The 22,625-nt window shown below is 44.4% G+C and overlaps 5 protein-coding genes and 1 long non-coding RNA gene across 7 annotated transcripts; 3 read left to right on the top strand and 3 right to left on the bottom strand.

Moving 5' to 3' along the window:
* The first annotated feature begins 1,942 nt into the window (after window positions 1-1,942).
* LOC135398702 (crossover junction endonuclease MUS81-like) lies at window positions 1,943-5,903 on the top strand. The gene is made up of 12 exons (XM_064630086.1): window positions 1,943-2,179; window positions 2,317-2,389; window positions 2,457-2,606; window positions 2,686-2,837; window positions 3,038-3,103; window positions 3,172-3,260; window positions 3,339-3,469; window positions 4,179-4,245; window positions 4,365-4,587; window positions 4,768-4,980; window positions 5,609-5,713; window positions 5,772-5,903. Exons 1-12 carry the CDS (start codon window positions 2,039-2,041, stop codon window positions 5,901-5,903), a joined length of 1,542 nt encoding a protein of 513 aa, XP_064486156.1. The 5' UTR covers window positions 1,943-2,038.
* Window positions 5,904-5,939: 36 nt separating this feature from the next.
* LOC135397110 (uncharacterized) lies at window positions 5,940-8,030 on the top strand. Its single transcript, XR_010423592.1, has 2 exons — window positions 5,940-6,028; window positions 7,630-8,030. It is a non-coding gene; the product is annotated as an uncharacterized LOC135397110 (long non-coding RNA).
* Window positions 8,031-8,767: 737 nt separating this feature from the next.
* Window positions 8,768-12,254, bottom strand: LOC135397107 (leukocyte elastase inhibitor A-like). The gene is made up of 4 exons (XM_064628455.1): window positions 11,839-12,254; window positions 10,747-11,257; window positions 9,947-10,079; window positions 8,768-9,060 (listed from the first exon to the last, which is right to left on the bottom strand). Exons 1-4 carry the CDS (start codon window positions 12,091-12,093, stop codon window positions 8,787-8,789), a joined length of 1,173 nt encoding a protein of 390 aa, XP_064484525.1. The 5' UTR covers window positions 12,094-12,254; the 3' UTR covers window positions 8,768-8,786.
* Window positions 12,255-12,259: 5 nt separating this feature from the next.
* Window positions 12,260-14,604, top strand: LOC135397108 (uncharacterized). Of its 2 annotated transcripts, none has more exons than XM_064628457.1 (8): window positions 12,260-12,449; window positions 12,531-12,570; window positions 12,627-12,700; window positions 12,774-13,022; window positions 13,086-13,149; window positions 13,332-13,686; window positions 14,040-14,200; window positions 14,371-14,604. In XM_064628457.1, coding segments are annotated over exons 1-8 (969 nt in total). In that variant the 5' UTR covers window positions 12,260-12,424; the 3' UTR covers window positions 14,372-14,604. The 2 variants fall into 2 exon arrangements, with proteins under 2 accessions (XP_064484527.1, XP_064484526.1); XM_064628456.1 differs by having other exon boundaries at window positions 12,261-12,449; window positions 14,040-14,190.
* Window positions 14,563-17,442, bottom strand: LOC135397109 (splicing regulator SDE2-like). The gene is made up of 6 exons (XM_064628458.1): window positions 17,251-17,442; window positions 17,024-17,141; window positions 16,849-16,960; window positions 16,612-16,781; window positions 15,991-16,160; window positions 14,563-14,749 (listed from the first exon to the last, which is right to left on the bottom strand). Exons 1-6 carry the CDS (start codon window positions 17,371-17,373, stop codon window positions 14,621-14,623), a joined length of 822 nt encoding a protein of 273 aa, XP_064484528.1. The 5' UTR covers window positions 17,374-17,442; the 3' UTR covers window positions 14,563-14,620.
* Window positions 17,443-17,876: 434 nt separating this feature from the next.
* On the bottom strand, window positions 17,877-22,496 carry LOC135397106 (probable methylmalonate-semialdehyde/malonate-semialdehyde dehydrogenase [acylating], mitochondrial). Its single transcript, XM_064628454.1, has 15 exons — window positions 22,393-22,496; window positions 21,678-21,722; window positions 21,440-21,514; window positions 21,204-21,365; window positions 20,610-20,688; window positions 20,390-20,544; window positions 20,174-20,321; window positions 20,028-20,092; window positions 19,546-19,602; window positions 19,411-19,470; window positions 18,920-19,049; window positions 18,539-18,720; window positions 18,294-18,473; window positions 18,106-18,204; window positions 17,877-18,021 (listed from the first exon to the last, which is right to left on the bottom strand). The coding sequence occupies exons 1-15, from the start codon at window positions 22,426-22,428 to the stop codon at window positions 17,920-17,922; spliced, it is 1,575 nt and encodes a 524-aa protein (XP_064484524.1). The 5' UTR covers window positions 22,429-22,496; the 3' UTR covers window positions 17,877-17,919.
* Window positions 22,497-22,625: the final 129 nt, after the last annotated feature.

The raw sequence follows: 22,625 nt of genomic DNA, 5'->3' as shown, positions 1-22,625 counted from the left end.
TACAGTGATCCTAGCACCTAGATAACTAGTATCAGAAAAATGTGGTACGAGACAACGAAACACCCCTCTGACTCTAATCAGAATCAGAATCCTGCAAGTCGGAGATCCTAGCGTGAGGAAGCATGACTCCAGGCTGTCATCTGCAATTTTTACTTGAAACTAAACACACAAAACTCTCTGAGGGAAACTAGGGCCAAGGGGGCTGCTCGTCTGGTCCGTATTCACGTCCATAGAGTTTGCTTTTGCCGCGGAACCGTGTCATGTGGAGGGTCTCCAGTCGATCCAAGTACCAACCGAAGCCCATGGGAATAATGAGAATAGGTGTGTGGCGTAGGTGCCAGCACATCCGAACCACTGCCGATGACATGTTTGCCTGCAAAAAAACAACAACAAGAAAACGTGCACTCAAGTTACGGAACTCAACACCAAGCTTTTGTGTGAAAAGCTCACTTGTATCCTGACCTTAGTGTTACTCAGCGGCTCGTTGCTGTGCGTTCCTCGCTTTCCACTTACGCGTCTGATTGTAGTCGGCGTAGATCAGAAAGGCGGTGCAGACAGGAAAGATGATCGTGACTTTGTAGCGCCACAACCGAAGGAGCCAAGGGTTGCCTTGCTTTGGTATCTCCCTCACTTCCATGCACTGAAAACCAATTGATAAATTGTAAATGAATTAGTTGTCTATGTTTAGAAACATCTCGACAAGTTCGATAGAGCATGATACGTATTTCTTTCTTTTGATATGTATCGTGTTTTTCACTATTCAAGCAGACGAGAGAAGGATGATGCGAGTTTTCAATATTTGGGGAGATGCATCGTGCCCTGCTGCTAAAATAGGCAATAGACCTGCACGATGTTTACGTGAAGTGCTGTTATTTGCTCCACAAATAACGTGCTAATGGTAAATAACGTGAGAATTTCATGTCACCTTCACTTACACTTACCAGAATGAACTGTTACTTATTGGATTGGATTCTGGATTGCGCTGCAGCCATGACAAAGTCGTGTCAAATTATTTGCATGCTTTTTATTGTGTAATTATTACGTGTTGAATATGTGTTTTTCTGTTTTGTAGTGTTTGTTCTTTTTCATGGTAAAAAATTATGTTGTACAATGTGATGACGTATGTATAAGGCGCGAACCACTGGCCAATCAGACTTACGTGAATTTTAACCAATCAGGGAAGACGTATGCGATCAGCGCGCGAAATCAGCGCAAAATTGTCGTCTGCTTTGCCGAATGCGATCCGTGCGTCTACTGTCAAAAACTAATAGCCCGTTCAAGGTATTTTACTTTTCCTAAACATCTTTTGGTGCATCATATCAAGAGAAGACCAGAAGAAAACACAATGCTTAGTGACGACCAATTGAACTTTGAAGCTCCTGAGGCATCCCTTGAAGTCTTCCAGGTGACGGCAGAAATGGACGGCAGGATGACATTCGTTCAAGACGTATACCTTGGCACATTTGAAGATGCTTTGAACACTTCGTTCGATTTAGGCATTGTAAACGAAGAACAAAAGAGGGAACCCGAGGATCTGGTTGTGCCTGACATTGATATTTTGGACAACGACGTCGACATATGGAGCCTCTTTTGCGGCGATGATGGTTTAGTCCCCGAACTGCCTACGATACCTATCACAATGATGACAGAATTCAATTCGAACTTCGATGAAGATCAAATTGTTCCTTCTGTAGCACAAGACCACATCTGTGATATATGCTCAGCTTTTTAAATGGACAACGAAGAACTACCGCTGCACTATTCTGTTGCGACAAAATATTTATTTGTACATCTCTATATTTATTCGCGTCGAAATAAAATATATATTAAGCTTATTGTTGTTCCATAAGAATAGAGACGGGAAGCAAAAGTGCTGATCGATGTGCGCGCGTTCCCTCGCGCCCTCGCTAGCAGAACGTATAGCCATATCCTATACTGTAGCCACAGACGTATCCGATCCAAGTCTGTGTCAGAATAATGTGGCGCTAGATTGACAGTCATTTACTTCTGTAAATGTTTTGATTACTAAGCGGCGAGCATGGCAGAAAGCATAGGACCCCAAAGAAAGCGTGTGAAGAAGGTGGTACCAGATCCGAACCCTTTATTTGCGAAGTGGCTACAAGAATGGAAAGATCAAGCTGCAGCAAGCAATTCGAAAACACAACACACATACGCTCGGGTATGGTTGATTACGTGTTAGAAATCGGTTGCTGCTCTGACATGAACATGAGACCCAAGTGTTTTACAGCGCCATGAGAAAAGACCGTGACTATATTGACGTCAGGTTTTCGCTTTATTCTTATCGTACTGCCATAGGCTCTCAGGTCGCTCAAGAAGTACCCGCTTGTTCTTAAGACAGGCAAAGAAGCGAAGATGCTAGAGTTTTTCGGTAAGGCACAGAAGTACTTGGAGCTGCAAGTGAAACTAATTTCTGGAATAATGTTGCTTTTCTAAAGGCGATAAAATCTGTGAAATGCTCGACCAGCGACTGGCTAAGTACCGAAGGGAGAATCCGGGTTTCGCTTTGCACGACGACGAAGAAATGTCGTCTGCTTCGGCATGTGGGAGTCAGGCGAGCGGAAGCAGTAACCAAAATGTGTCTCAGGGTCAGTGTAATCTCACCGCTTTCGTATTTTATGTTTATTGCTCTTTCACTCACATACTCTGCCCCCTTTCAATCGCCAGAAAGCTCAGACTCTACCTCAAAGAAACAACCCAAGACAGCAAGAACCACGTCTGCTAAAGGTGGTAACACCAAAGGCAGACGTGCTTACGTACCCCTGCCGCGGAGCGGACCTCACGCGATGTTGATTGCTTTATTACAACATCCTAATCAGGTGCAAAAATATTTTCAATATTAATCATAATCTTAACAAAACATTTTGTAGAGGTAAATGAGAAAATGTTGCGGTTTGTCTGTTTCTGGCAGTCGACGAAACCAATTTTCGGATTATGTTTCCTTTTCTTACCTTTGGTACGGTTTCTGTATCTCGTATCAGAATGAACTAAAATGTGCATGCTTAAATGTTTCAAACAGAACGGGTGTACAAAGGCAGATCTCATAGTCGCAGCACAACCACTGTGTGATACTTCGTTTACAGTGGTAAGTGCCACCATACCTTATGGTTAGAGAAAAATGTTAAGTTGATTGTAATTAACATAAATCTATAGCCACAGGGGGATTCTTATTACACTGCTTGGTCATCGATGGCTACGTTGCTAAGCAAAGGTCTCGTACACAGAGAAGGAAGGCCTCACAGGTAAAAGCCAGCTAGGTGCTGCAACGTTTACAAAGTGAAAAAGTCCTGGAGTACTAAGACTCATAAATGGTCTTGCAGACACGTCTTAACGGACGAGGGTCGTGAGCTTGCGTTGAAGTTGGCAGCCACCAGTCAAGGCACCTCTTCGGACGACCCGAATCTTGCGACCAACTCTAGCCAATCGGACGACGACGTTCCTCCCGCACCGAGTGAGTATTCACGTTGCGCGTTTTCTTCTCTATACATTATAATTTCCCTTTTAATCCCCGCTGCAACCCTGTCTTGTATTCGTGCGCTTCACATAACTAAATCACACGTACACTGGATAGGCAGTGATCGATATCAGTAAGTAGAATGTGCATAAAATTCTGTGCGAGTATTTTAATGAACCCAACGTGTGAGAAATGTTAATGGTATAGAAAGATAACTCCCAGACAACAGGTGACGAGACGCCTTTTCTTCTTTCAACGGAGTGTCGTGCTTTCATAGAAATCATCGTTAGAGCCTGAAGTTTTCGGGAAATATTTTTTCCCACATTCGGCGGGTAAAAATCGGGTAAATAAACGTGTGCACTAAATTCATGCAAATTCGGGTGAAAAAACTTCCAGTACGCTAAATTCGGGTAGAAATCGGGCTCAGTTATTCAAACTATCTGTAGCGGTTTGGTACAAACGGTGATGTAACTGCATTTTTCTGCCAAACAAGTAAGTTAGTGCATTCCTACAGACATCAAAGTGAGGGCAATTTGCCGGGTAAAAATCGGGTTTCACCCTAAAGAGGCAACCTTCAATTCGGGGTGCAAATTCGGGGAAGAATCAGGTAAAACCCTAAAACTTCAGGCTCTAATCGTCGTACGTTGTCAAAAAAGTGTAAAAGGGACGTAAGTTTTGAAAAAAAAAATTGTTTGGTACGTTTCAGTAAACCGCATAGTTCTGCAAAATTTCGAGGTCGTTCTCATCGTGGACTGCTGTGAAGCTATTTCGGGGTAAGCGTGGGCACGAGAAGCTATTTCTGCGATTCTTTCCGAAAACAAGGATGATTCGAAGAACGTTACCGCGTCACAAGAAATAGCATCGACAATGAGTCCGCCTTGATCGCAAACAGGCCGGAATCCCGTCGAAAGGCTGAGGTGGAACGGGAGCTCCGGAGGATGGGCGTCGAGCACGAAGTCCGCCGACTCAGCGTGGGGGACTTTGCGTGGATGGCAAAGGAAGTCGGGCAACACGGTCCAACGTGTCGAGAGTTGATGGTGGGGCCCGTGGTGGAACGCAAGCGTACGGACGATCTGGCTTCCAGCATCAAAGATGGCCGCTTCAGGGAACAAAAGGTACAAAGTGGGGGAAATACGTTTTTTTTTTCTTTCAGCTGTCCACTTATTTGGATTGGATTGGCTTGGATTGGATTTTGTATTGGTTCCAGGTGAGACTGAGGACTTGCGGAGCGCAGCTCTCAGCTGTCCACTTATTTGCTTTGGATTGGATTGGATTGGATTTTGTGTTGGATCCAGGTGAGACTGAGGACTTGCGGAGCGCAGAACGTGGTTTATCTACTGGAAGAATTTGGAAGTCCCGGCAGCAGCGGACTTCCGGAGTCCACTTTGCAGCAGGCCCTTGCGAGCACGCAGATCTCGGACGGATTTCTGATCAAGGTGACACGCTGCCAGAAGGACACCATCGCTTATCTCACCTTGGTGACCAGTATTCTACGAGAAACGTACGCGGTACGTACGCGTTATTGTTTTTTTGTTACGTTACATGTACGCTGTGAGTCATGTACAGCGAGCCATATACTTAAAGGGGCACCAGAAACAACCCCTAACTGCGTGTATTCATTTGTACCGTTGCAGTCCATATGTTGCATACATAAAGCTACACTTGTCCACCAGAGATAAAACTCTCCATTCATCGTGCAACAATAAAGCTGCTGTTGTTGTTGTTGTCTCTTGGAGCATATGCTTCCTTCTTTTGTAATAACATTTACAAAATGTTGCTTTAACATTAAAAAAAATAACTTTCCAAAGCTAGATAGAATGCGATGGCAACCATGTAGTACCACGGTATTTTCCTGCAGAGGAGGAGACAGTTGCCATGGGAACAGGTACGTCTCGTACCTTTCCGTAAAGAGTGCAATTGCATATCGTTTGGGGACTGAGTGAGAGAGAGAAAACACTTCTCTCGCAGTAGCATATTTTCTGCGTGCCGTAATTCTGAAAATGGGGTCACACGATATCAACGTGGTTCCTGCAAAAGTGGGACAATCGTTCCAGAGAGACTTTGTACATTTCATTTTACTGCAAAGCATTAGTGAACGCAGGTGTTTAGTGAGTTAAAATTATGTTCCATCCGCAGGGACGGACATTATATTCTTGCAGCCGAGAGGAACTGTTGGAGAACCCCCTGCCCAACCACTGCATCACCTTCCAAGAGTTCAGCTCATCCTCCGTTAAGAACAAAGCACGTATTTGAACACCAATTTGCCCCCTCTAAGCCTAACACGGAGACGTAACTGCAGGACCTGAGCGTACGTGAAATGTTTGGCAAGCACCTCCTGCAGCTGAAGGGAGTCTCTTTGGAGAAGGCCACCTGCATCCTGCGAGCGCATCCCACTCCTCATAGGCACGTGACACTGAATTACGAAAGGTAACGTCCTGAAGAACTCCTAAAGATGACTCCACTTTACAGCTTCATCCAATACCTCGACACGTTTGCGCCGTCTGAAAAGGGCAAGGCGGAGAAGGAGTTGGCTGCTCTGAAGGGACCAAACAACAGGCACGTCTCAGTGTTTGTCTCTTCCATATATATATACAGGGCCTGACTTTTTTGGGCTAAACCCGTATCCGCCTGATATTTACCCCCCCCCCCCCCCCCCCCGAACGAAATCTGTAAAATTTGGGTTTAACCCGAATCTACCCGAAAACATCCAGGTCGCGTGGCACACTCATAAGCGTGCATTATAAAAATAAAGTTTGATAACATTGCTAAACATTAGTTCCATGTCAAGACAAATTCTTATTTTAAAAAAAATCACCCGAATTCCTGACGACAGAATATGCCGTAACGGGATTTAACCCGAATGAAATCTGTAAAATTCGGGTTTAACCCGAATCTACCCGAAAACATCCGGGTTGCATGGCACACTCATAAGCGTGCATTAAAATAAAGTTTGATAACATTGCTAAACATTAGTTCCATGTTAAGACAAATTTTTATTAAACAAACAAAAAAATCACCCGAATACACCCGAATTCCTGACGACAGAATATGCCGTAACGGGATTTATCCCGAATACACCCGAATTTTCAAATGAAAAATTCCACCCGATATTTACCCCCCGAATTTGGCCAAAAATAAAACCGGAAAAAGTCAGGCCCTACATATATATTACACGCAAAGTATGCGTGGTGTATATTTTGGTACATTGGGTGCACATTTGGAAATCACCATAGGTACTTTAAATGAGGAAGAAGGTCTATCTGGAATCAACCATGCAGAATATTTTTGCTGTACCGTGTCCTGTCACTGCACAATTAAGTTCACAAAAACACCTCTAAAAAGCAGCAGTACTACCTCTCTGGCACAATACTATCAACGCCCTAGTAAGCAGCTACACGGCCTCGCTTCTCAACTGAAAATTCATCTGCTACGGACAGTGTGGCTCTACTTGTAACAAACTCTCAGTGTCACAAAGATAAGAAAAAAATTTGGGAGGGAGCCCTCTCTTGGTTTTGAGTGTAGAATTTACTTTGGCAATACTTAATTGAATTCATTGATTATATTATGTTAAAATCAATTGACAGTTCATTATTTAATAACTAAAATTCATTTCAATATAATAATTCTACTAATTTAACCCTAATGAAATTTCTTAAGTGTCACCCGCACAAATAATCGGAAAGGCATAAATTCTACGTCAAAAAGAGTGAGTCCTCTACGCGAATGAATGTTGTTAGCAGTCGTGTGTCCTAGTTTGCAGTATTGTTTTTCAATGTGCCTAATTAATGAATTAGATAAGAGTAATTGGCCAGTTTTCTAAATAAGTACGATTTGAGGTCCATCGATTAGAAAGTTGTAAAGTGCCTCAACAAACACCCGAGTCTGGTGTTTCCAACAAGGTATACTTTGCGTGGCTTTTTATTCTGGACTAAAAAAAAAAGCCAATAAAACTTGGCTAATAAATCAATTGGCCACAGTGAAAACAATATTGGCGACTACGACGGCGAACAACATTTAGCCGACTTCACTTGCGCAGAGTGCTCAAACGGGACACCCTCTATAGATGAGTAAACGTGTCATGCATAAGAGGAACTAAGCCTGCCATAGTGTTATTTCAGTTGTTGCAGAAGTTGCTAAATGTTCGTTGCCTCTTGCAGAAGCCTCGGAATAAGCACAGCGAGACAGCTGGTTCAACTCTATGGCAGGGCTGTGTGACCAAGCATGAGCTGGAGCAATTTGAGAACAAAGACTTGCAAACCACTCCTGTAAATGTGTAAACTACTCTGTAGACGTGTGAAAGTGATCCGCTGGTAAAGTGCTTGTGAGGGCAGTCTCAAGAATCCGTTCAGCAAACGTGAATGGGTGCATATTCTGTGAACTGGTATGCTCAGCACTGGCTCCAAATTTCCAACTTTATTGTTTTCAAATACTTCTTTTTTTTTTCTGTCATATTTGTGCTGCACACAGGGTACTCTCTTTCGCAAAGTCTTCATGAAACAAAAAAACGTTTGTGGTTCCAGCTATGTTTCCTCCATAAACATGGAAATCATTAGCATGCCAGGTAGCCTCTGTTCTTTCTTATTCTACTCATCTCCCCTTTATGTTTAGAGCATTAAGTTTTAGGGTTTAACCAGATTCTTCCCCGAATTGAAGGTTGCCTCTTTAGGGTGAAACCAGATTTTTACCCGGCAAACTGTTTGCTGCCAAACGCACTTACATCACCATCTGTACTGAACCAGTTTAGTTAGTTTGAGTAACTGAGCCTGATTTCACCCTGAATTTTGCGCATAGGAAGTTTTTTTCACCCGAATTCGTACGAATTTAGTTTATTTTTAGTCTATTCACCAGATTTTTACTCCCCGAATATAGAAAAAAAATATTTCCCGAAAACTTCAGGCTCTATTTATGCTGTACATTGTTGTATGTTCGGTTAAGTCGCAAATATAGTCCAGAAATAGGAGGAGGATAGACCGTAAAATAACTAAATAAATCCTAAATAATAATAAAATACTAAAATAAATCCTCTTTTTCATATCTAACCAAAATGCTAAAAATATTAATTGTACGCTATAAATAATAATAAAATAAATCCTCTTTTTCGTATATCTAACCAAAATGCTAAAAATATTAATTGTACGCTATAGATAATAATAAAATCCTAATAAATAAAATAATAAAATAAATCCTCTTTTTCGTGTATCTAACCAAAATGCTAAAAATATTAATCGTACGCCATAACACATGCCCAAAGTTGCGTTGGCTAAGCGGTCGCCGAGAGTGAAGAGAACGTGCGAGAACCACAAGGACATGACTTTTATGAGATCTCCGAATCGCTGGGCATAGCAGGCGGTGGCCTCCAGATGGCGCCCATGAAGAGGACCACGTTGCCCGGCCTGGTCACCAGGACAAAGAGGAACGGGTGGTCTACCCTGAACTCTGGGCCGCAGATGGTCGACTTCCTCTGTACCTTGCCCGCGTGTGCCGCGAGGATTTCTGTGCCGTCCTCGTCGATCTCCAGCGCCACGTCGTGCACCAGTTGACCTATCGCCGAGCCGGTGGGGGTCTTCAGCATCTTTGACAGATCTGCTCTGTATAGGGGGATGACAGAAGGAATCTTTTTTTTTTTACAGCACGTACTTACGCCGTTGTGTTTTCACGTCACGTCACGTCATGTCGGCTGTAAAACGGTAAAATCTCCTGCGCCTGTATGTGTGGCCGAATTTCCGCTTTTGGAGATCCGTGACTCGAAAACCCGAGACGAGGTAGAGGACGACAACAGACCTACCTTGTCTCGGGTTTTCAAGTCATGGATCGTCGCCACCAGCTCGCTTGCTACCTAACTTTCCTTTCGTTAACTTTTGGAGAGTTCCCCCTTTTGGGTTCTACTCGAAGTGACTATGATTAGGGCCCGACTTTTTAGGGTTATTCCCGATTATGCTCGATATTTACCTCCCGATTGAAATCAGGAAAAACAGGGTTTAAACCGGTATTACCCCGAAAACTGCTGGACCAGGGGAATCCGAAGTTATCGCAACTAACACACAACTTTGGAAACTGTGTTGTAACAGCATAAATATGCTAATACAAACTGTCGAAACAGACACCCTGCTGCTTCTTAGATGCATAGACTAAATATTGATGCTCTGTGTCTACTGGTGTGTCGTCTGTATTATGCTGATTAAGCCGAAGATTTACGCCTGATCCAACCCGATTTAACCTAAATCTGGTTCGGTTCAACCCGATTATACCCGAATTACCGAAGCAAAATATAACCCGACATGTACCCCCAGATTTTGCTGGAAAATATAACCCGAAAATGTCAGCCCCTAATTATGATGCACATTGATGCACACTCGAGAGACTGATGTTCGTAACGTTGTGTAGCTTTCCTCACGTTGAGTTCTTCCCGAAGTACTGATCGCTAATATAGGTACATTGGTCCAAAGTTAATGTAGCATAAAATCTGCTACTCACTTGACAGGATCGAAGGCGTCTGTAATCCCCAACTTGTTGAGTTCCGCGGCCATCTCGTGCTGCTGGCTGAAGTGAAACTTTGGCAGAAAGACTTCGACCTTGTCCTTCTTTCGGAGGTTAGACAAGGCCTTACCTGATGCATGCGCAAATACATACGCCTGTCAAAACATCACATGCTACTCCGATTGGGAGGTAACAGCCATTTTTGCGATACAATAACGCCTGCCGGAAATCAGTATTATAATACTATAATAAGTAAGAGATTTAGGTTCTGAGATATTACACACAACGCTAATACTTTTGTGTATTACACATAGTAACACATTGACACGCAATCCGCGGGTTACCAATTAAACGTATGCAGTTCGGTTACTCTTATAGACTGTCATTCTCCAATCACATTTTACTTTATGTGAATAGTACGTGCCTTGTTTTGTGAGATACAGACTTGGGGAAAGATTAGCACTAAAGTACACCAGTGACACTCGGTTTTGGTGCAGTGCTGGACAAAAGTTTACGGAACATGCTCCGGCGCATTCCTTCCTCAGAGTGATGCCCTAGCGGCGAATGGGATGGTACGGACCCTATGGACTTACAGACACGTGCATAGGTATCCCAGTCACCTGTTTGCAAGTCCGTACGGTACGATTCGCGGCTCACTCTGAGGAAGGAATACGCCGGAGCGTGTTCCGTAAACTTTGCTCCAACGCCGTACCTACCAGTATTATGTTACGCATTACTTCGGCTTTTACGTACGGACAGTACAGACACGAAGCGAAATTCAGAGAATGGGCGCCCACCTAAATTTTCCGACGTAATCTGCGACATCATGTGGTGCAGTCCGTCCCGCAGATTGGGCAGGAACAGGACCATGCTGCAGTTGTTTCCGTCGTACGGCAGTTCCAGGACCTGGCAGTCGAACTCCTTCGCGGAGAGAAATGGCGTGTCGCGTCTGGAGAACATCATGTCGACCGTCACGGTCTCGTCGCCCTTCACGTAGAAGGGAGACTTGAACACGAGCTCCCGTTCGAACCTGCTGGCCCAGACGCCGCGGAAGTACACCGCGTTGATGACCAAGAGGTCGGGCAGCGAGCTGCTCTCTGTGACGGCCTTGCTGAGCCGGCGCTTCGTGATGCCGCTGACCCAGGCGTTGACGTTTGTGACGTTCTTCTTGTTTTCGGGGGTGAGTTCGGAGCTGTCGCCATGGACGGACTGGATGGCTTTCGCGTATGTGCTCAGGACAGAGTGCGGAGGACGAGCATACAGGCGGTTGCCGAGCAGAAACTGGATTTTGTGTCCAAGTACATCCGGCTATTTTGGAAAATTAGACGTTGCAAAGGGTGTACCGTTATCAGCCCCATACCTTGCCTGGCCCAGAGAGCATATGCAAATGTGCCTCACAAATACACGAGGCATGCTTTCAAAGTGGTACTACGTTTTTCAGTGGAGTTGATTTATAATACAAAATAAAATATATATATATATCAAAAAAATTTTTTTAGTCTGCTGCGGCACTTTAAGTGCACAAGAAGAAGATTCTTCTTTAAAAGCATTAAGAAGTCGAGCTATTTTGTAGTCCACGATTAAAGCGTTAAAAAACCAGTGCAGGGGTGTATGCAGGGGTGCGGCTTTGTTCGGATTAAATTTCATTGTTTTTGCAGTTTAGTGCTGTAGTGTTGTCTCACTTTGTTCCCCTGCACCTGCTTTTTAACGCTTTCAATATGCTTTGCCCCGATTCCTTTTTACCAAGTTTGTGCTACGAGCAACGAAAATTATATGCCTTATAAAAGATCATCGTGGATTTTTTTTCTTTTTGGAAAGGGAGCTAACAAAATGTGAATTTCATGAACGCATTTTGCGGAAGAAAATTAACGCGTGAAATGAAAGCGTACCTTAGCGGCGTCGAATTTCTTGTTCAAAGAAGCCTCGTCCGCTTCGCCAAGTATCTTCAGAATTTGATCGTGCGTCGGTCCCTGCGATCCAACTACAATCAAGGTCAGAGCCTGAGCAATGCTGAAGGGTGACAGCAGGACGTTGCATCCACCCCGGACACTTTCCATAGCCTTGAATAGGTTCACCGGGAAGTCATGCTCTGGGTAAGTATGCTCCTGTTTCGGCGCTTCAAGGGGGGAACCCGGCCGACTCATGGCTGACGATGTTTAAAAACCGCGGGGCTCCGCACGGTAGCCCCGGTTAACGCCGCTTTCTTCTGCCTTTAGCCGTGCTGATCGCCACTTTTCGAACTCACGCTAGAAACCGGCAGGCCGGCCCGTGACAGAACACCGGAAGTTGTCCATTCTCTGCCAGCTGATCGCGTGACGTCACGACGTTGTCATTTCCTGTTGGAGGTGGTGTTCTGCTGCTGTTGGGTCTGATTTCGATTTACGTCTGCGTTGTAGAGTCAGCACTTTTGACTGACTTTCCCTTTGTTAAGTGAAAACTGGAATATCTCGTGCCATCACTATTCACGACGAGGATATGTATGGCAGACGTCTACGGCAAGGTGCGTGTCACGTTCTTGCTTTAATTGGAGAGCATGACAGGTCTCGGAGTTCATGTTTTGTGGCTTGTCCGCATCTTGCAGGAAATGACAGTCCCATGCCAGAAGTGTCCGGCTTCAGCGTGTATGTGTTACGTTGAAAAGGGGAGGACCAGGATATTCACGACGTTATTAATGCAGGTTTGAAGCTCACGCTAGAAAAATACGAGCTTCTGCAAAGAAAAACCCGAAGACAGGGGACAGTGGACAAGGCTGTAAGCCACTTTCCGCGTTGTTGATTAACAGTAGGCCTGTACGAGGCAAAAACGTGCCACGTTTTCTTGCCAGGGGATACCGAAAGCATCGAAACAGTGCGCGAAAGTGGAGAGACGACAGAGGCCGACGTGGCCAGCGATATTTTGGGAGCTGTCGATCATGAATTAGATTATATTGAGGACGACGATAGCCCAGATACGTCCAGCTCACAGCCTAAAAACTCCACGACTTTACTAGGAGCTCTGCCAATCGATGCCGTGGAACCGCCACGCATCTTGCACGAATCTCAGCTCTTCAACGAAGCTCTTCCACATGCAGTTGGTGAGGTTTGTTCAGAGAAAGGACCTACAGCACTTGTATGTTAAAGCCTGAATACTTTTTCAGGAGCATTACAGCCCATTGAAATGGACAATGCTACAAGTCCGGCACTACAGTCGCTGTTTGAAAGGCAACTGGTTTATCTCTTCTGGATTTTCTGAAATTTTCACTGCACACTTGCGCTGTAGCCAATGGCTTATCAAGAATCTCAACTCTAATTTCATTTCTAGAATATTTTAATTTAGTGTCTCGCATAAACCTTTAGCAATAGATATCTGGTCGTGTACGCTCAAGACGTCAAATTTGTCACAGAGATCCTCCACAAGTTCCAAGCTTGGACGAATCTCACTCAGATCCTAATCCTCGTCCAGGACGTAGAGGGAGTAAAAGCAGGAAACAGATGTCAGAATGCACTTCTGCTAAGCTAGAGCATCAAGAACAAAATGTCTCTAAGAGGTCAAAAGACCACAAGCGACATTCAGCATCAACCGCGCTCAAAGATGTCGCCAATGCTTCCTTGAAAAGGAGTGCAGGGTTGTTGCCAAGCAACACGGGAAACAAATCAAGCAATACGAAAACTCGTACGGACGTAAGCAAACTGGACTGTGCCACTTTACCTGCCGGAACATCTGCACTGTCACTCAAGGAGAATGTCAGTCTTGAAAATGTGAGCACTCTGCTTATTCTATTAGGAGAACAGTAGCTTTCTTCTTATTTTTTTTTAGCTTTAAATTAAACATTTCATGGTGATGGCAAAGAGATATACTCTCTGCGACAGTTGCTTGTATGAAATATAGTAAGAGTTCCGCACAAAACTGCATCGACTAATGCCAAAGCCAGTAAAGCAGTGTCAATGTGGCCACCTCCCTGACCTGAAAAGGGCCACAGTCATTAACCAGATCAATAAGAGTTATTAGGAACTACATAGCTTTGTGCTACAAACCTTCAGTTATTTATCTAGGGTGCCCTCTGTCCCTTTAAAGTACCCATACTGTATGGCTGGATGAATGTTTTCATTAGGCACTGGTGCAAGGAGAAGCTGAGAATTCAACGCAGTACTCCAAGAAAAAGTTGACATTCATGCAAAAGGCAGTTGCAGCTGCACGGCCCGACGTCGATGTAGAAAATATCTCTCAGCCTCGGGTGGTTTGGCCGGAACATCGGCCACAAGGCAAGTCATAGTGAGTCTCTATGGCAAAAAACATTTTGTGTTGAGTTTTTGAGTATCAGAAGAGAGACGACTCTAACTGGTACTTTGTCCGGATCTGATACCCACAGTAGTTCTGCATAACAGAGTGTAAGCTTGGATATGTGGCTGGGCTTTCACTTCCTTTTATTTTCTCAATTACAGATATCCTGGAAGTCATTTTTGAAAACTACAAAAAGAAATCTAAGCACCATTAGTGACCTTGGAGATGTTGCGGCCAGTTCAGAAGCCCTGCCCTTGCAACTTTTACGTTTCGGACATTTTTGTCGGCAGCTCATGTTGTTTTTCGGAAGCTCTTTCTTTTTTGTTTTTTCGTAGCCAGTTCAGAAGCTGTAGTGGAATTGAACTTAAGTTTATTTACAACTTTTACAATTTGCACACTTCTGTCTGTGGCTCATGTTGCAAGTGGAGTAGCTGCAGTTTGCAGCGTAGGTTCTTTCATTGTTGTTGTTGGAGCAGCATTGAGGTCGTCTTTGTCGGTACTCGATTCGTCCTTACTTTCACGGGTCTCGTCGGCGGAATCCTGCCACAAAATTTCCCGCTATGATCAGTTACCACCACCGTAACAGCTATACAAGGTATGCACTAATATTAGGGCTGTGCGAATAGTGATTTTTAGATTCGAATCAAATGCGAATCGAATAATGTCGAATACCACGCACAAGTGTGTGCTTATTGCTGAATAGTAAGCAAAAGAAGAAGCAATGGAACCAGGTGCACAGCTGTAGTTTGTAAGACTCTGACTGCAAACTATGCTACACCAGGAAACTCAAACTTACTATCACTTGTTAAGGGCAATGCTACCTTTAATGTGTGTTTCACATATTTCATTGACGAATACATTTCTGCTAGAATTCTCCCGAAAATTGTGATCCCTGATGAAATCTAGTGCCCAGACTTAACGCAGTCGACCGTGTGATAGAATCCCTCTTTCTATGGTGACACAGCTGGTCCAGCTAAAGTTCAAAATAATTAAACCAACTTAAACTTCCCTGCCAATACGCTGCTACAGTATTTCTCAAAAGTGGCAATTTTCAGTGATCCGTCAAGTCACACTTTTAAACCATGCCTGCAACCCGACAGCACTGTGAGAAGTGTAAACTAGGCCTGATGCAAAGCCAACCTGCAGGTTATATCCAAGTTTGCATGCACAAAAGTGCAGGTAAGCTTCACGAAACGCTCAGAGGCATGAGTTGAAGCCAGCCTGCGGAATTTCGAATATATTTGAGCATTCAATAAAATGTTATTCCGTTCGAATACGAATAGCGCAGTACCGTTATTCGGTGCAAACATCGAATATTCGCACAGCCCCAACTAATATCCATCAGGGTACTCTACAAAGAGTCTTTCCGAGCGGTAAATGTACAGGCCTAACAGAAATCTTGTAACGTTACACTGTGCACAAGTAAAACTCTGTCGGGGCTACACCCTTTTGGGAACATAATTCCCAATAGCCGATACAAAATCAAAACTTTTGAGCACAACAGCTTGATCCGGATGGAAGCGCTACTGACCCACTCGCCTCAATGCTCAATCACTCCTGAATTCACCAGGACTGAAATGCCTACGCAGCTCTATACGTACACAACTCAAAAACTGCTGCGCACAACATGGTGTCCCAGCTCAGCCTTTTCGGGTCGCTACCCGGTATGTTTCAGTGCGAGAGTGCACGTAATAAGATATGCTGTAACGTCTGCATTCTTCTACGACTCCCAAAGAAAAGCCTGCATACGTAGATGATAGCTGGGGCCACCCAGTGCTTACCTCTCTGCTCGGCCGGGAAGCTGAGCTGCCTTCACTTGTGTCTTCGTCGCCGGATGAAGACTCCGAGAGGGAACCCAGGTCAGGATCTATCCAGAGCCCTTTCTTTGCCGGCAGGGGCTTTGCGGGCTTCGCGGGTCGCTTAAGTCCCGATGGGCCACCTTTGGTGAGGCCTACGATATAATTGTGATATTGTTCGCATTATAGTGTTCCACATAGTAGTGAAACCTTAAAATCACTCTGGGTCAGTATAAATGTAAAACATAACTAGTTCAGTTACTTGGACAGATGATCATATGGGCATTCCTTCCAGCAGTCCTATTACATGACTTTTTAATGTGGAATACGAATTGGGGGGGGGGAACTAAAGTGATGGTAACTTTAGAAAACTATTTAAATATCACGAGGATGTGATACAATTGTAGTTTGCAGTACAAGCGCTAAAATAAAGTTCTGAATGTTGCGTTTACTCGGATTTTGATACTGCAGAGCAACTAAGTTGTGTGGTACGTGTGTAAAAAATATAAAAATCGAGGAAATGCAGTTGTGACTAGCCAGCTTTTCAAAGTACTCACAACTTTCACGTGACTCGGTTAAATACATCACCGCGATCTTTCTGCTTACCCTCAGATACAGCGTCTGCTATTTGCTGTGGCAGTTCTTCGCGCTTCTTGTGGTAGTCCCTGTCTTCGAACTTATGCTGCGGTGTCTCTTTGAGTCGCTCTAGTTTTGCCTTGCGACGCTCTGTACGCTCTCTCTCCCGTTCTTCTTGCTGAGCCATCCATCGTTTTAACCTGAATGGTACGACAATATCGTTATATGCGGGTCGCTACCACTTTGTGCGTATTACGAAGCGTTTACCTCGCCTCTTCGTTGATATCTCTCAGTCGTCGTCCACTCAAGTCCCTGCAGGCTTCGCGGTTGGTGGTCTTCTCAATCTGAGCACCAATGGCTCGTAGCATAGACCCGAATCCTATATATGAGAACAACTTTGTGTCAGTTAGCGTAGCCTTCGGGTTTTACGACGGAAACGAACCTCCTTTGCCTCCAGGCAAGGATGATACTGCGCGTAAAGTGTCTTGAGGAAAGACAGCATCGTCTTCTGACAGGACCTTTCCGTGACGTGTTAGCTTGAAATTCTCTGCTTGGATGCCCTGAAATACGGTTGGAAGGAATGTTCTAGCACCACGGTCGTGACAATAGGATTGATGACCTCGGCTTTGAGACGGCAAAGATGCGATAGGCCTTACCCAGTGGCCTTACCTCTCTGGTTGCATAAAGGTCTTTTATGTGTCCGACCGTGATGCTCGTCGCTGTGTTGTCGTCTGCGTTGGTTTGGAAACACAGGGTCCGCCCAGAAAACAGGGAAGTTACTAAAACTTGCATGATTGCGACTGCAAGCCGGAAGCACAAGACGCGATTGCGAAAACACAACGTGGATGACGTCAGCGCGATGACGATGTCGATGGGGCAGTATTGATATTGATGCAGAGCTTGCGGTTGCCGCAAATTAAATTTTCGCCCATGAAACTCGTGTAGTTTTTACATTGTACTGCTCTGGTTTTTATTGAATACCTTTCCTTCTTGGGATTATGCGTGGTGCTGCTATGCCTATTGTATACAGGGTATTCGCTCTAACGTGTCCAGAAATTTTATTTAAAGCGAGCGATAACAGAGAAACGAGCGCTACTTTTCAGCTACTTGACGAGGAAACGGGTGCTACTAGTAAAGCAGTACCTGTTTCTTACTCAAGTAGCAGAAAAGTACCACATGCTTTTCTTTTATCGCTCGCTTTAAATATAATTTATGGACACGTTAGAGCAAACACCCTTGTATATCATGCACTCTTTCAGAGCACAGTCATACAGTAAAAGACAAAAAAATCACAGTGAAAAACTAACAAGATGTATTTATTAACAGATGAGGGGATGTTTAGCGTATGACTGGCATGGCGGTTGCGGTACGAGAATCCGTTGAGTCCTGTTGTCTCCATAGCTGCGTCACTGTCTTCAGTTGGGTGTAGAAGTTCAGGCCCTGCATAACAACAACAACAAAAAAAGGAATTTCAACAATGAACCAAAGACCAACATTATTCCGCAAATAGAATAAAGTGCTTACAGCCTTTCCATAGAAGTTGGCGTCTCCGAGGAAGGAGCCTCGAGACCCAGTGAACGAAAACATGGGTAGAGGCACGGGGATGGGAACGTTGACTCCCACCTGAGAAGGAAGAAGTTCATGATTCCATAAAAGTTGACCAATCAAGTAAACCTAAAACAAAAGAGTCTCCTCATGCACATGCGACTCACCTGTCCAACATCGATCTCCTGCGTGTACTTGCGTGCGGTGGCTCCGTTTGTGGTAAAGATTGCAGTTCCATTTCCGTACGGGTTGTCGTTGATCACCTGTATGGCGTCGTCCAGTGTATCGGCTCCCATGGTCAGGAGGACTGGACCGAAGATCTCTTCTTGGTAGCACCTCATGGAAGGCTGGAAAGAGAGAGAAGTCCACGCCTGTTGAACTTTCGCCTTTGTGTCGCGCGTGGGAACCCTACCTGAACCCCGTCCAGGATGGTTGGGCCGACGAAGTTCCCTTTTTCGTAACCAGGAACCTTAATGTCCCTCCCATCAAGGAGCAGCTTAGCTCCTTCCTTGACTCCGCTTTCAACCAGGTCACAGATGCGGTTCTTTGCTTCGGGCGAGATTACGGGTCCGAGGTCTGCTCCCGGCTCGTGGCCTTCACGTTCAACGAGATAAACGTCACGTAAACGTACTGGAGGGTGTTGCATTCAAAGTTACGTATCGCTTCAGATTTAAGTTTTAAGATAAGCGGATAATTTGAAGCTGGCAAATAAAACTTTGATATTTATGGTTCGAGTTAGTGTTTCTGTGCAACCTTTTGCTGCTTTTGCAACAATGTGAATTGTCGAACCCACCAGCAGTGACCTTGAGTTTCTTTGCCCTCTCAACCAGTTCGGGGATCCACTTTCTGGCTTCGCCGACAAAGACTGCGGTCGACAGCGCCATACAGCGTTGACCAGCTGCTCCAAACGCAGCTCCAGCGAGCTGTAACACACAATCAAGAACACTGTTTCTATGGGCGTTGCAGAAGACAATCGACGGGCAGGGACCCTGTTTCTGAGCGGGGTCAGATGTTTCCCAAAGAAATTTTATGAAGGTTACGCTACACCCATTTTCTCAAAAATGTTGTAACAAATGTGAAAAACGGGTAACGACTGTATGAGCTCTCAAACTAAGTTTCGGTGCTGTTACCTGCTAGTCTAAGATAAAAACAACCTTGAAGAACCCAGAGCTGTAGAATAGTTTCAAGAAAGACTTGAGCTTCTCCAGTCATTAGGTACTGTTCACATAATTTTGAGAAATGGATAACCTGAAAAGGAAAGGCCCTAGTCAAAGGTCAACTTACCTGGTTCAAGGTGTACTCTTTGTTTGCGTCTGGCATCACCACTCCGTGGTTTTTGGCTCCCTGTCAAATGATAAGCATAGATAAACAATGCGGCACGAGACTATAGCATTAAGGGAGATAAAAAGGAGCACATACCATGTTACACTGCACGCGCTTGCCATTCTTTGAGCCACGCTCGTAGATAAACTTTCCCTGGAAATGATAAGACGAGTGGTTTAAACACGTCCTGGCTTGAGAGACACAAGGTTATTGATTGTACTATCGATATTACAGTCAATGGTTCGAACACGAGATTGGTTCTTCAGAGTTTGACTAGCTTATGGTCAGACACTTCTTTCGATGATCTTTATAGTTGCCCTCTAAGTACTACTATCAGTGCTATCAATACCGTTGTTATGACCTGCATACATCAGGATGCGTATATTTTTCAATATTCCAATCTGTTTGCAAATGCCAAGCTTTAAGTTCCATACTGTTTGTGCATTGGTATTAAGCAAAATATTAAAGAAGCTGCACCGAATAATGAACGTTAATACATACTGTGATAGTTGTCTGATAAATGTTTCTCTTTAGTGTAACGCACAATATTACTCAGAATAATACATAGCAGAACTTACAGCAGTGTCAGAGCCCACAAAGGAGATGGCCCTGATGTCGGGATGGTCGCAGATGAACCTTACAGCTGCAACATTAATGAGACGTTACAGAACAAAAATTCAGACAGCAAACATTCACATGATTGTCTCTCGGGGACACGACAGACCTTCGTGCTGGCCATGAATGACGTTAACGACGCCATCAGGAACGTCGCACTGCTTCAGGAGTTCCATGAGGATGAGAGTAGCGCCAGGGTCACGTTCCGAGGGCTTGATGATCATTGTGTTTCCGCAGACCAACGCGAGTGGAAACATCTGCGTACCAGACACCCCGGTCGTAATGTTACTCCAGTTTTTCGGTAAAAGTAAGTTAGACTACAAACCCAGAGTGGAATCATGGCCGGGAAGTTGAACGGTGTAATTCCTGCACAGACCCCTAGAGGAACACGGTACGACATTGTGTCCATGTCACGCGAGACTGATGGTAGAGTTTCGCCCAGCTGGAGGGATGCTACACCGCAAGCATGCTCGACAACCTCTGAATGTGTAAAACGAGTTTTTTTTAAACACTCTTTTCACGTTTGTCTTATATGGCACACTTACGAAGTCCTCGTAAGACGTCGCCTTCCGCGTCTGCTAACGTTTTTCCTTGTTCTTCCGTTATGTTAGCTGCCAGACGTTTCTGCAAATGCAATGAGCATAAAAGTTTACGAAACCATTATTATAACCATAAATGAATATTGTATAAACTTTTTTTGTAAAGTTTTCACAACTATGCTCCATAATGTAGCAAGTAGTCAAGACAAGACAACACCCAATCCATTCTGTGCAACACTGTCGTCTGCTTGTTGTCGCGTCTTTGACTTCTATTTTCCGTAAATACACTTTCAGCTATTTTTAATTTAAAATTAGTAACTATTATAGAGACCCGTAGCCACAATCTCCTAGAAAAACGTCATTGACTAACAAAGCCTGATTTCTTAAATACCGTGACATAGTTGTTAAGAGTCCACCAATAATGGAATGCTTTTGGCAGCCATTGCTATGAGGATTAGCAGCCATCAGCCACTTGGGCAGCCACTGGTAGCCATAGAAAGTCTGTGTTTGATGACTGGCCGAAGCAGACATCGAGACAATATATGCACGTGGCAACACGGCGAATCGTCAAAACCAGATGTCAAGAAACATGATCCACACCATGTTTTCTTTGATAAGTTGCTGCAGCTTGAACATTGACTGCTGTCGCGCGAGGATGGAGGTCCGCGACCAGGACTTGAACGCCTCCTTGGCAACACTCACTGCCGTCTGCATCTCCTCGTCTGTGCATTTTGGAACCCGTGTTACCAGCTCATTGGTTGCCTACAGAAACAACCACCAATGGGAAGCAAGAAATATAAGAAGGAAAACTAGAAATATTCGAACATGTCACTTACAGGATTTCTGAGATCAATCCACGCTGTTGTCTTTGAGTCTACAAACTGTCCATTGATGAACATTTTTGTGGTTGGCTACAAAGCAACAGTTGAAATCACATTTCAACAGATACCAGCAAAAAGAAGGGAGTACATGTTGCACACCAGACATTGATAAGGCTCATAGAGATAGGGAGTTATAAAGAAAGTGTATGGTCTGACTGATAAGACTGATCAGAGGATTTAATGACGCGCTTACTACGCTTGTGGAGGCATAGCTGCGGGTTAGGTGCCGGGCTGGAATCTGGAATAAAATGCGGATGTGTTGTTAAGACAGATGATGTGTGATGTTCACATACTACAATGCATGTGCTGACAGTACTCTTTTCCCATTTTATTTACAGTGCTCATGACATGTCGTTGGCTAGACTTCAAAAGAAATAAGCGGAAAGGACCGATTCAAGGTCACCAGTCTCTGTAACAAGATGCCTATGACGTAAGCGATCGCACCGGGTACACGACATGCGACAGCTGAATGGGTTCATCTATGGCCCCTCATATTTCGGTTTCTGCGTTGTCCCAACGTCATTTTCCGAACATGTGCTTTTTATTGTCGAAAATTGCGATTTTTTTCTTTCTTTCATCCCAATTTGACGGCACGCATATTTAAATTTGTCCGGTGTACAGTCGTACAAAAGAAATAAGCAAACGTGCAAAATTGTACTGAACTAACTTTCCCGGACAGTCGTGCACACGGCTTCACAAACGCTGACAGACATCTCGAAAGAAGTGCGACTTAATTTCAAAATCGGCACCCTCTGTACATAAGCAGGGCCAGATCATTGACTGATTTAGAGTACAGCAGCAAACGTTTACACTGTTAATGCGCAGAAAAATGAACACTCCTGTAATAGGGGACAATCCAAAGCATCATGCAAAATCAAGCATACATATAAAAGCAGAAGATCTATTACCAAAAACTTCGCTGAGGAGCACAGACGAGCAGCCATGCTTGCGGCTTTGCGGAGTGCGCCAACTCTTGGCGAGCTTAATCAATCCAATCAAATCACGTGTGGAAGAGTTGATGACGTTGCTACCTTTTACAGCAAGCATTTAAACCGTATTACGTTTTAACCAACACAGCAGTTCGTGTACGTGAATTTCGTGCCCGGGGAACGTCTACGAAACCGTTTAATTAAACTTCAAT

The sequence above is a fragment of the Ornithodoros turicata genome, chromosome 6, assembly GCF_037126465.1.
Source record: "Ornithodoros turicata isolate Travis chromosome 6, ASM3712646v1, whole genome shotgun sequence".
In the NCBI taxonomy this organism is placed as follows: domain Eukaryota; kingdom Metazoa; phylum Arthropoda; class Arachnida; order Ixodida; family Argasidae; genus Ornithodoros; species Ornithodoros turicata.
Note: the sequence above shows the minus strand (reverse complement) of the source record. Positions and strands in the feature narration are given on the sequence as shown.

What these genes read in the sequence shown, in the direction of transcription:
- LOC135398702 (XM_064630086.1), top strand. Translation starts at nt 2,039, where the DNA reads ATGGCAGAAAGCATAGGACCCCAAAGAAAGCGTGTGAAGAAGGTGGTA. An exon ending in TATTACAACATCCTAATCAG is followed by an intron (nt 2,838 to 3,037) that starts GTGCAAAAATAT and finishes TGTTTCAAACAG; the next exon opens with AACGGGTGTACAAAGGCAGA. An exon ending in TTCTACGAGAAACGTACGCG is followed by an intron (nt 4,981 to 5,608) that starts GTACGTACGCGT and finishes TTCCATCCGCAG; the next exon opens with GGACGGACATTATATTCTTG.
- LOC135397107 (XM_064628455.1), bottom strand. Translation starts at nt 12,093, where the DNA reads ATGAGTCGGCCGGGTTCCCCCCTTGAAGCGCCGAAACAGGAGCATACT. An exon ending in AGAAATTCGACGCCGCTAAG is followed by an intron (nt 11,258 to 11,838) that starts GTACGCTTTCAT and finishes TTTCCAAAATAG; the next exon opens with CCGGATGTACTTGGACACAA. An exon ending in GACGCCTTCGATCCTGTCAA is followed by an intron (nt 9,061 to 9,946) that starts GTGAGTAGCAGA and finishes CCCCCTATACAG; the next exon opens with AGCAGATCTGTCAAAGATGC.
- LOC135397108 (XM_064628456.1), top strand. Translation starts at nt 12,425, where the DNA reads ATGTATGGCAGACGTCTACGGCAAG. An exon ending in AGCTCTTCCACATGCAGTTG is followed by an intron (nt 13,023 to 13,085) that starts GTGAGGTTTGTT and finishes ATACTTTTTCAG; the next exon opens with GAGCATTACAGCCCATTGAA. An exon ending in GCCGGAACATCGGCCACAAG is followed by an intron (nt 14,191 to 14,370) that starts GCAAGTCATAGT and finishes TCTCAATTACAG; the next exon opens with ATATCCTGGAAGTCATTTTT.
- LOC135397109 (XM_064628458.1), bottom strand. Translation starts at nt 17,373, where the DNA reads ATGCAAGTTTTAGTAACTTCCCTGTTTTCTGGGCGGACCCTGTGTTTC. An exon ending in CTTGCCTGGAGGCAAAGGAG is followed by an intron (nt 16,961 to 17,023) that starts GTTCGTTTCCGT and finishes TCTCATATATAG; the next exon opens with GATTCGGGTCTATGCTACGA. An exon ending in CTTCCCGGCCGAGCAGAGAG is followed by an intron (nt 14,750 to 15,990) that starts GTAAGCACTGGG and finishes ATTTTGTGGCAG; the next exon opens with GATTCCGCCGACGAGACCCG.
- LOC135397106 (XM_064628454.1), bottom strand. Translation starts at nt 22,428, where the DNA reads ATGGCTGCTCGTCTGTGCTCCTCAGCGAAGTTTTTG. An exon ending in GCTCCTCAGCGAAGTTTTTG is followed by an intron (nt 21,723 to 22,392) that starts GTAATAGATCTT and finishes ATTTTATTCCAG; the next exon opens with ATTCCAGCCCGGCACCTAAC. An exon ending in CCATCCTGGACGGGGTTCAG is followed by an intron (nt 18,474 to 18,538) that starts GTAGGGTTCCCA and finishes CTCTCTTTCCAG; the next exon opens with CCTTCCATGAGGTGCTACCA.